Source organism: Vidua chalybeata, chromosome 15 (assembly GCF_026979565.1).
Source record: "Vidua chalybeata isolate OUT-0048 chromosome 15, bVidCha1 merged haplotype, whole genome shotgun sequence".
Lineage (NCBI taxonomy): Eukaryota > Metazoa > Chordata > Aves > Passeriformes > Viduidae > Vidua > Vidua chalybeata.
The window spans coordinates 1,562,310-1,573,817 of NC_071544.1; the positions used below are offsets into that span (position 1 = coordinate 1,562,310).

At 57.3% G+C, this 11,508-nt stretch overlaps 1 protein-coding gene across 2 annotated transcripts; it reads left to right on the forward strand.

The window, feature by feature from the left end:
* Window positions 1–484: 484 nt before the first annotated feature.
* Window positions 485–11,016, forward strand: PCDH12 (protocadherin 12). Of its 2 annotated transcripts, none has more exons than XM_053956578.1 (4): window positions 485–3,493; window positions 3,920–4,014; window positions 5,147–5,310; window positions 10,002–11,016. In XM_053956578.1, exons 1-4 carry the CDS (start codon window positions 590–592, stop codon window positions 10,364–10,366), a joined length of 3,528 nt encoding a protein of 1,175 aa, XP_053812553.1. In that variant the 5' UTR covers window positions 485–589; the 3' UTR covers window positions 10,367–11,016. The 2 variants fall into 2 exon arrangements, with proteins under 2 accessions (XP_053812553.1, XP_053812554.1); XM_053956579.1 differs by having other exon boundaries at window positions 3,953–4,014.
* The last annotated feature ends 492 nt before the right edge of the window (window positions 11,017–11,508 follow it).

Genomic DNA, 11,508 nt, shown 5'->3' on the forward strand with positions numbered 1-11,508 from the left:
GTGTCCAGCTGGAACTGGTGACATCATCACCTTTGTACTGGGAAAGGTGACTCGGGCACATCGCCCTCCAAAGGCAGAGCAAGGAGCAGGGATTGCACTTGGATTTAGACAAAATGAGAACATGTCGAAGCCTGAGATGTAGAAGTGTGGGGAACAAGGCTTTGGGTCAATGCAGGAGCAGGAGTCCATCACCTCTTCCTGAAGCACAAGAGGTTTGTGGTGGGTCAGGGCCTGCAGGAGTCCCACCTTCTGGGCATTGTGCTCTGCAGGTGACAGCGGTGACGGTCCCCCCCGGCTGGGATCGGAGGGCACTTCCACACCCTCTCGCAGCCCCCACCCCGCCCCGGCATTGTACCGGTCCGGTCCTCCCTTTTCCTGTAGGTGGGGTTTCCATAGGATGTCGGCAGCTCCGTCCCAGCCCGGCCAGCCGGCCGGTGGCTGCTCCGGGGACAGTCCCTCCGCTCCGGGCTGTCCCGGCCCGGGGAGCTCCCGGTGATGGCAGCGCGGGGGTCAACCACCAGCCCTGCTTGTGATTTCCCCGCCTTTCCAAGCTCTGGCTGGAGCCCACGGCCCTCAGAGATGGGAGAGGATGCCGAGGCCCTGCGGTGGCCCTGAGGACTCTCCGGGGATGCGGTGGCCGGCGGGACAGCCCATGGCAGCGCGGCGGGGCCGCGGGGGCTCAGCCAGCAGCGTGCTGGGGCTGAGCCACTCGGCGCTGCGGCTGCCGGCGCTGTGGTGGTGGTACCTGTTCCTGAGCGCCGATGCTCAGGAGGTGGCCACGTTCACGGTGCAGTACCGGGTGCTGGAGGAGGTGCCCCCGGGAACTGTCATAGGGAGCCTGGCCGAGCACTTCGAGGGCGGCGAGAGCGGCGAGGCGGCCGAGACCTTCCAGCTGATGGAGACCCCCGGGAGGTTCCCGCTGCACGTGGGCAGTGGGGATGGGGTGCTCAGCACGGCCGGGCGGGTGGACAGGGAGCAGCTGTGCCGCCACAGTGATCCCTGCTGGGTGTCCTTCAACGTGCTGGCCGCCCAGAACCCGGCCCTGATCCACGTGGAGGTTCAGGTGATGGACGTCAACGACAACGCGCCGCGGTTCCCCACGCCCGAGCTGGAGCTGGAAATCTCAGAGAGCGCATCCCTGCGGACGCGGATCCCGCTGGATCGAGCCCTGGATGCTGACGCTGGCCCCAACGCCCGCTGCTCCTATGCCCTCTCCCCCAGCGAGCACTTTGCTCTGGAGGTCGTCTCCAGCTCTGATGGGACGAGGCACGCGGAGCTCGTCGTGGTTAAGGAGGTGGACCGGGAGCTGCACTCCTCCTTCGACCTTGTGCTGACAGCCACTGATCACGGGGAGCCACCAAAATCAGGTACTGCTTTGATTAAAGTCATTGTCCTCGACTCCAATGACAACAGCCCCGTGTTTGCAGAGAGCTCCCTGACGGTGGAGGTTCGGGAGGATGCCCAGCCTGGGACCCTCCTTGTGACGGTCACAGCCACTGACCCCGACCAGGGTCCCAACGGGGAGATCGAGTACAGCCTGAGCAGGCACGCGCCCCCCGAGGTGCTGAGCACCTTCAGCATCGACGCCCGCACGGGCAGCATCCTCCTGAGGCTCCCTCTGGACTACGAGGAGACCCACACCTATGAGCTGGACGTGCAGGCACGGGACCTGGGCGCCAACCCCATCCCGGCACACTGCAAGGTCCTGGTCAGGGTCCTGGACGTCAACGACAATGCTCCCGACGTCCACGTCACCTGGGCCGCGCGGGAGCCCGTGCTGTCCGAGGCCCTCCCCAAGGACAGCTTTGTGGCCCTGGTGACAGCCAGCGACCCCGACTCGGGAACCAACGGGCAAGTGCTCTGCTCCCTCAGCCAGGGGTACGAGCACTTCAGGCTGAAGAGGACCAACAGCCACAGCTTCGCGCTGCTGACCAACGCCTCGCTGGACCGCGAGCGGCGCGCTGAGTACAACCTGACGCTGGTGGTGCGGGACATGGGGGACCTGTCCCTGGCCGTGCTGAAACACCTCACCATCTGCATCAGCGATGTCAACGACAACGCTCCAGCCTTCGAGAAGGCCGCCTACGAGGCTGCTGTTGATGAGAACAGTGAAGCACCTGCCTTCCTGCTCACCGTCCGTGCCACTGACCCCGACCTGGGCTCCAACGGGAAAGTCACCTACAGGATCCTGGACCCCTCTGCTTTGGGGCTGGTCTCAGTCGATCCCATCACTGGAGATGTTTTTGCCCTCCAAGCTTTTGATTATGAGCAGGTGAGGAGCCTGGAGTTCCTGGTGACCGCAGAGGATGGAGGGCATCCCAAGCTGGCATCCAACATCTCCATCAGGCTGGCTGTGCTCGACCGGAATGACAACACACCCATCATCACCACGCCAGCGCTGGTGGAAGGGGTGGCCACGCTCTCTGTCCTGGTTAATGTGGACACCGGGTGCTGCTGGGTGGTCCCTGGGAATGGGAGCACCCAGGGGGCTGTGGCAGTGACCAATTCCACACTGGTGTCGTGCCCTGCCAACCCCTTCCTCTTCACCGTCATGGCCAAGGATGTGGACTCCGGCATCAATGGGGCTCTCCGGTATGATCTGGTGGGTGGGGATGATGCCGGGCTCTTCATCCTGGACCCCCTCCTGGGGCAGGTGTCCCTCAACGCCAGCAATGCCAGCAGCCTGGCCGGCAGCCAGCGGGAGCTGCTGGTCCGGGTGAGTGACCAAGGGGACACCCCCCTGCACACCCTGGCCCGGCTCCGCTTGCTGTTCCGGCGGCACGGGGCCTTCTCCAAGATGTCAGCGTGGGATCCCGGCTGGCCCAGTCTCTCCGTGGTGCTGCTCATCTGCCTGGCCGCTCTCCTGGGCGGGTGCGTGCTGCTGCTGGCGCTGACCCTGTCCCTGCGCAAGAAGGACAAGAAGGACGGCATGGCCTACAACTGCCGGGAGGCAGAGGACGCCCGCAGGCAGCAGCAGCTCAAGAAGCCGCACAGGCAGATCCAGAAGGCCGACATCCACCTGGTGCCGCTGCTCCGGGGCCGCCCCCGGGAGCCCGAGCCCCCCCGGGTCTGCCAGGAGGAGCAGCCCGGCACAGCCACCCCTGCGGCCGGGGGGTCCCCACAGGCTCCCCTCCACCTCACCCCCACTCTCTACAGGACGCTGAGGAATCAGAGGACACAAAGAGGCTCAGAGGAGCAGCAGGGCACCTTCGAGCTGCCCGTCCTGCAGCGCCGGCCCTGCCAGCCCCACAGACCCAAACACGCGGTGAAGGAGGCTGTGGGCCCCCCGGAGGCAGCGCTGCACGGCAAGAGCTTGGTGAAGCCACCCATGGGAGAGCCCCGAGTGCCAGGCGAGCAGCCCGTGGGTGCGGGGGGAGCCGGGCAGCCCCAGCCCCACCAGCAGATCCTCAGGAGCCTGGTCCGGCTGTCGCTGGTGGCCCTGGCGGAGCAGAGCCCGACCGGGGAGTTTGCCATGGAGTCGCCCCCAGTGCAGGTAGGAGCGGCTCCGGGCGCTCCCGGAGTGTGGGCACCCGCAGTCCTTCCTGCCTGGGCCGTGCCCACCCTGGGGTGGTGGGAATGTGCAACCTGAGGGTTTTTGCTTTGCCTCTTCCCCCAGGCCTGGGTAGGATGAACAACCCCCCCCCCACCCAGCAGGGTCACCCCAGCAGGACAGGCGGGAGCGGGGCTGTCACAGGGAGAAGGGGACAATCCCAGGGACAGGGAACAGCAGGAAGGGTGCAGGGCTAGCTCAGGCCCAGGTGGGCTGCCCAGCGTTTGTTTTTTCCCCGGTGTGGGGATGCTGAGCCATCTGCAGGAGGAGGAAACGCTATAAAAAGGCCGGGGGGCTCGGAGGGACGTCCTGGCAGGAAGCAGCTTGAGTGGCCAGCCCGGGGCTCAACAGGCTTTTCCTGCCTTGCAGCAAATCTCCCAGCTGCTCTCCCTGCTGCACCAGGGCCAGTTCCAGCCCAAAACAAACTACAGGGGAAACAAGTACACGGCCAAGAATGGCAGCAGGTAAGGCTGGCTCCCAGCACTTCCCTTCCCCACACCCCCTTCCCCTGCTCCAGCCCCACCAGGCCAAAACCTCCGGGGGCAGAGACACACAAGGAAAAGCCTCATCTTGTGAGAGTGGAGGTTCTCCCTTCAGGGGCAGGTTGTGCTCCTCTGGTCCTGGCTCCCAAAGGTATCCAGGTATCTTGGCTCCCAAAGGTATCCAGGGTACTCCTTCCCGGGGTACCTTTAGCAGGTCCCTCCATACTTACCTGAGCTCCCCCATGGCCATGAACCATCCTTGCCAAGGACTCCGATGGTTCTGGGTGCTCAGGAGCACAGAGGGGCCCAGCTCTGGAGGCAGCAGCACAAGGATGAGTGTTCTCATGGCTCTGGACGCTTTCTTAATGCTGGCCAACATGAGTTTGGGACACTTGACCCTGTGCCAGGGGGCAGATGAACGAGGAACTGCAGCAGGGCTGGAGGCACTGAGATATCCCAGCTGTGTGCCAAAGATATCCCCGAGCTTCGTGGTGTTCCCATTAAATTATGCTGTGTGCTCTGGGTGCACACTCCTGAGGATGCTGAGTCTTCATCACTGCCTTCATCCTCCTGTCTCCACTTGGCCAGGCCATGGGCAGGCACAAGTTTCTCCACCTTTCTCACCTGCAGCTGCAGAGGATGGAGAGGGAAGGAGAGCAGCTCCAGGGTATCCGGGGTGCTCCTCACCTGGTCCTGCAGGGGGAAGATCCTCTGAATTAATGGGGAGGACAGCAGGCCCCTGTTTGCTCAGGATATGCCCCTAGATCCCTGGAAATGTTCCAGACCAGGCTAGATGGGGCTTGGATTACCTGGGATGGTATGGAGGGTGTCCATGCCTATGGCAGGGGCTGGAATGAGATGGGCTTTCAGGTCCCTTCCAACTCTTCTGTGGTTCTCTGATCTTGCTGCAGAAGGATAAAAACCCTTTCAGGCAAGAAATGTGGAGCAACCTCCCAAAACTCATTAATTGATGGGCACTCAAAATGCCTTTGGTGCTGTGAGTGATGCATGGGGATGGTGCCCAGAGCCGCTCTCTGGCACATTTTGGGGAGATAGAGACCCTTCTAAGGGCTCACTGGGGCTGAAGTGACCTGGGTGTTGTGACCCCTGGCAGGGCTGCAGGGCTGGACACGGGGCTGGACACGGACTGCCTGAGCACCAAGGACAGCGGGCACGGCGAGAGCGAGGCCGGGGACCGCGACTCCGACAGCGCCTTCGAGCTCTCCGTGCAGCAGCTCGTGGGAGAGGAGCTGGAGACCCTCCTGGAGCCACAGGCAGGTGAGGTGACCTCGCTGCTGGGACAGGGTGGGGCTGGGGGCTCCAGCAGTGATTCCTCCTCAGGTAACCCACACTAACCCCATCCAGGAGGTCCTGCTGGCCTGCAGCAGCCAGGGCACATTGCATCTCCCAGAGTGGCTCTGGCAGGGGCAGCGCTTGGGGCAGCATGTCTGGAACATCCCAGGCTCTTGGTAGCAGGCCAAGGGACTTGCTGAGCTTCACGTTGGATTTTGCCATGTGTTTATGGCTGCTCTTCCCTCCCATGGATGTGTATGCTGAGGTTTAGGGTTTAGTGATGTGTGGGCTTGGCCTCTGTCATTGCTGAGGGATGAGGTCCAGTTTCACATTGCAGCTGGTGAACTGCTTCCCACGCTGGCTGAGCCCTCCCTTTGTGGTCTCCTGGTCCATGCAGAGTGAGAAAGGTGGACACTTCTTCTTGTCAAACCCCTCAAGATGTTATCTACCCTCAGAGCCCCACTGGGTCCTCCTTCCTCTTCATCTCCTGTGACCAACCTGCTGCTAATTTTATCTTTTTTGAGATGTATGATCAGAATTGTGCACAGTGTTTAGGATCTGCTGGGGGTACAAGGAGGTTTTCTGGTGTGTTCCTCATTCCTGTCCTGCCCAAGCTCCATGCTGAGCCCTGTTTGTTGTGACTCCCAAATCCCTCCTCTGTGTGGTGGGAGAGCCATCAACACGTGACAGGTTGTTGTTCCATGGGACAATTATCTGACAGTTGGTGACACAGAAATTCACCAGCCATGTTTTGCTCATAGCACTCAGCATTCTCAGGTCCTTCAGCAACCCTCTGCTTCTGGGTGTTTTAGTGGAGTCAACACCAACATTGTCCCCTTGCCATATCATTTATCACTGTGTTGAGCAGATACTTTGGGACTCTGCTAATGACCTCCCTTGGAGAGGAAGATTAATTATTCCTACCCTCACTTCCCAGCTTTTAACACATATTAGTCCCTACAGAACCTGGCTGTAAATTCAGGCATGGCTCAGGTCCCCTGCAAGCCTGGCTGGTGCTGTTCCATCAGCTCAGGTGACCTCTGCCTTCACAGAACTGAATTCTGGAATGGTTTGGGTTGAAAGGGACCTTAAAGCCCATCCCGTTCCCACCCCTGCCATGGCAGGGACACCTTCCACTGTCCCAGGCTGCTCCAAGCTCCAGTGTCCAACCTGGCCTGGGACACTGCCAGGGATCCAGGGGCAGCCACAGCTGCTCTGGGCACCCTGTGTCAGGGCCTGCCCACCCTCCCAGGGAACAATTCCTTCATAATATCCCACCTATCTCTGCCCTCTGACTCTGGGATGCCATTTCCTTGTCCTGGCACTCCAGACCCTTGTCCAAAGTCATCCAGGACTCTCCATGCAGCCCTTCCAAATTTCCAGAACACAATTCCCCATGTGAAAATGTCATGTGGTTCCTCTGGGAGCAGCAGCTCCATGGCTCTCTCTGCTGAGCCTTGCACAGAAGGATTTCTCTGAATCTGCCTGGGCTGGGTTCACCTTCACATGCTTAAAAACTCCTGTCACCATTTCCACCTCCCCTCTCTCTGATCCTGCATTCATTTGAAGCAGTAGTTAATGAACAGCAGCTAATAAACCAGGCAATTTCATAACTGAGTTCCTCTGGCACTTCGGGGTGAATACCATCTGGGCCTGACATTTTCTACATGTTCCTTTTATTGATTTGTTCTAAAAATCTCCTCTCTTGGCATTTCAATTTGAAAGAGTTGGGCTGACTCATGTCCTGTAGCAGAAATTTCATTGTGGAGCCTCTGTGCTCCTCCACAGAAGAGAAACTCAATGAGCTTTGCTGCTCAAAACTGGTGGTTTGAATACCAGAGCTGGCCACCATTTTTGGTGCCCTTTTTTTGGGGCAGAATCTGCTGCTTCTCCCCCTTTGCCTCCCCTCTCTTTTATTCCAGTAAGAAACAAATGAAGGAAAGGCTGAGACCTAAAAGTTTCCTTGGATTTTGAGGTCCTGCAGCCAAGAGCAGGGAGCAAAGAGGAGCCCAGCTCTATCCCAGGTGCACTGACACGCCCTGATCCCAGAAAAGGGACTGGTGGAGCTGCCCAGCAGCTCTGGATCCAGTCCTGCCCACACAAAAATCGGGGCTATGGTGAGGCTGATCCATGAAACGCCATCTCCCGTGATCCTTGGATCTGACAGGAAAAAAATCCTTTTGGCCAAAGTCCTGGAATTCCATGGGATCATTAGAGCTGGAAAAGTCCTCCCAGACCATTGTTCCCCAGCACTGCCATGTCCACCAGTGACTCGTGTCCCCAGTGCCACATCCCATTCCTGGGATGATGATTCCTCCACTTCTCTGGGCAGCCTGCTCCATGCCAGCAGGGAATGCTGAGGCTGTGTGGATTCCTGCTGGCCATGCCCAGAGGCTGATCTGTCCCAGACCTGCCAAAGCTTCCCCAGGAGCCCAGACCTGCCCGCACAGGCGGCCGAGCGCAGCTGCCGGAGCTGCTGGGCTCCTTCCTCCTCTCCCAGACACAAACAGAGCCGTGGACTTGCATCCTGAGAGGGAGGAAGGAAGCACTGCTGGTGCTCAGGAGCATCCTAACAGCTGGCTGAGGCTGGCTGGGCCTTTGTGCTGTTCCCAGCGGGGGGACTGCAATCCCAGGCAGCTCTGGGATTGTTGATGTTGTGGGATGAACTCCCAGCGCCGTCTGTTAGCTCTGATTCCCCAGCAGCTCAGCACAGCACTCCCAGCAGCAGATGAGAGATAGAACTTTATGGATGATAAAAACAACCCCTGCTCCCCAAACACCATTAAAACAAGGCAGTCAAGAGTTATTGGTCAAATTAAACATACCTAATTATGAGGTTTTCATGGCCACAGGACCATCAGCCCAGCTCTCCCTGCAGAGAGCAGACCAGTGGCGCCCTGCTCCAGAGCTGAGGCAGCCAAATATTCAGGGAATGAGGTGGCTTCTTGCAGACTGGGGAGGAGAAAACTGCATGTTTTACAGCTAAACCTGCAGCACACTTGGGTGATATCTCAAGGAACAGTTACTGCAACTCAGATACTGAGATTGCAGAAAGAAACCCTGGATGTGAAGCAACACAAAAGAATTTTGGGGCTCCAGCTGAAACAAAAATCTAAGGGATGTACCTGCCTTTCTCTCCTTACCAGGCTGGAGTCCCAGCTCTTGCCCCCAGCCCATACCAGGGCAGTTGTTTTCCAGAGAAGAAGGAGCAATTGCTTGGATGGCTAAGGAAGGAGCCTTGTCTCAGTCACTGACTGCAGATCCCAGGTCCCAGCTGTGGCAGGGTATTGACCACCCTCTGGAATTAGCAGGATGAGAGCATTGGAATGGGGACCCTCCTTTCAGATGCCACTTCTTAGTCAGAGCCACACAATTATTATTACTATAGTGACACCAGTCCTTGCCACTCTGGGACTGCTGGGGTTTTTTACCAGTGAGATTTTGCTGCTCCCAACACCTTTCCTAAACTGGCTGGTTGCTCTGAACGCCCGTGAGGTTCTGGGATGTGCTTTGGGAAGGAACAATGAGGGGCTGGAATGCAGCCTCTGTGCACCACAGCACGGACTCCTGTTTACCAGTTACCTCAAAAAACAAGAATCCCTGTTCCCCTTCCTGTTGTCTGACGAGGAAGCTATTCCAGGCTCTCCCTGCTATGGGGTCCTTCCTTTATTTTCCAGGAGATGTTTATTCATGGACAGCTATAATCACTTCTTCTCTTGCCAACACTATTTTAAGCATAAAGATTTCCTCTGCTGGCGCATATGTCCTCAAAATAATGACAGGTTGCAGTCAAATCCCTGGAGAGCACTTGCTTCCTTGGGAGCAGCAACCCCCAGCTCTTGGGGTCTCCATTGTGTCAGCCTGGATCACTCCTGGTTTCATCTCCAGAGTTTTCCCTGCTGGTGTCGTTTCAGCTCCCTCTCCCAGAGATGGATAATCAGATTTGTGTGTAATTCCCCTAATCAGACCCAGTAACAATCCACCCTGGCTGTGTCTCCCTGCCAGCCGGGAATACCCTGAGTCCTCTGTGTGATTCCAGTTGCCCACTGTGGGCCACAATCAGATTACTGGTGCACTAACGAGCCTGCCCCAGCCCCCAGCCCAGGCTCCCCCTGCTCCTCAGCTGTTTCCAATCGAGGAGCAACTACTTTAGCGCTCAATTGTTCGGTCCCAGTCTCCAGCCATCCAGCTGTGCATTTTATAATCCAGAATTTCATTCTGGTATTATTGTTTTCACAGTAACCCATTTCTTTTTGGTCTCAATCTGCCTCCTTAGCAGCAAATTCCCACCCTGGAGTGACCCTGAAGGGAAGTCCACTATCTTTGTGTCCAACACTTCCTTCTGGAAAGCTTTTCATTGTCTGCTCCCCTTCACCCAGTACTAAACCCTCCCTCTCTCAGGCTTTGCTAACGATTTAGTGAAGTGCCAATTGAGACTGCAACAAATGAGAACACAGTGATTCTGATGGCTATTATATTAAAAACAAAACAAAACCCCCAATAGTTTCAAACCAGTTCTATTTTGTTTGGCTTTTTTAAGCTGCTGGTTTGCATGGTGTCACCGGTGATCTGTTCACAATCATGCCTCTCATCTGGTTTTAGATATTTTCATTTATCAATATTTTTATCAATTTATTTTCCCCCCCTCTCTTCCCTGCTGTGCTGTCCCTCCCCAGAGCTGGCCCTCAAGAGGCTGACAGCTGCAGACCCAGAGTGGGTGGCCCGGCTGTCCCTGCCCCTCACCAACAGCTACAAGGACAACGTCTTCTGCCCCGACTCGCCGTGCTCCCCCGAGGATGAGGAAGCTGCAAGGCAGGAGAAACCAAGGACCTTTGAGACCTTTGGCAAAGGTGCTGGTGCTGACCCCGGGGGCAGTGGGACGAGGCTGGCCAGCACCTTCCTGTCGGAGATGAGCACCCTGTTTGAGATGATCCTGTCCCAGAAGGTGCAGGAGCACAGCGAGGCGGGAGCGGGGCTGCTGCGGCAGCTGTCGGCCCGCGGGCACAGCCTCGGCCTGGGGGACGCTGCTCCAGGGCTGTAGCAGCTCGGTGGCTGTGGCAGGGAGAGAACAGTCAGAGATTTGGGGTACCCAACCCTATCCCCAGTCCCAGCAGAGTCACTGTATGATCCATGCCTAGACAGGTGTATTTCTTCCTTTGCCTTGCTCCACCAAATCTCTCCACAGCTGATTTCACCTTTAGTTCCCCTCTACCTGCCTGTCCTTGCCTTCCTCCTCTCCCCCCCCCCTCTCCCAGTGCTCTGCCAGCCTCCCATCCCACCCAGCAGCAGGAGGGCCCTTTCCTCCCAGGACAGGCCCAGGCAAGGGGGTTGTGAGAACAACCACAGCACAGTGAGATACATCCATGTGATCATAGACTGTGAAAGTACCTGTCACGGACACTGCTGCAGCTGGGCTCCAGGGTTTCAGTTATTTAAATAAAAGCGTTTTTTTCTAACACTACCCTCTCTGTCAGCAGTGTAGCTGACATAATATATGTGCAGAAAGCCTGAAGTGGCAGCTGGGGAAGTGGAGATGAGCCTGTTGTCTCCCATGGGTCTTTCCAGCTTCTGTGGTTCTGCCACTGGGAAGTTGGCATTTTGTAAAAGCCCCCAAAATCAGCACTGGAATCTCTCCTATGGCTGCTCTAAGTGCCCACCACTTCCTTCTCCATAATGACTGGATGTGGCACTCAGTGCTCTGGGCTGCGTGACAAGGTGGGGATCAATCACAGGGTGGACTTGATGTTCTCAGAGGTCTTTTCCAACCTTAATGATTCCATTCTATTCTGTTCTCTCCTTTGAGGCCATTGGATTTTGGAGCACAGTCCTTATCCAAAAGCAGACACCAGATGGCTGGAGTCTGCCAAAGGTAACCTGGGAAAAAGGAAGTGTGAAAATGCTGTTTTGAAATACTCAGTCACAAGCTTCACCCTTCTTATGGGTTTTCACTTTGATCTGTCTGTCTGGGAGCTGTAAGACAGTTTTGAGATAATAGCATGGGTAGGAAAACCAAGATATTGGTGGCAAAGGAAGAAGCACACAGGTGTCTGTGCCTCTGCACTCCTGGAGAAGGGAAGGGCAGTGCTGACCCATGGGCTCATGCAGCATTGTGGGGGTGGCAGGTAAGGGCTTCTGGGCTCTCCTGGACCATCTCAGGTATCCTACCCCTGTTCTTTTCCACAT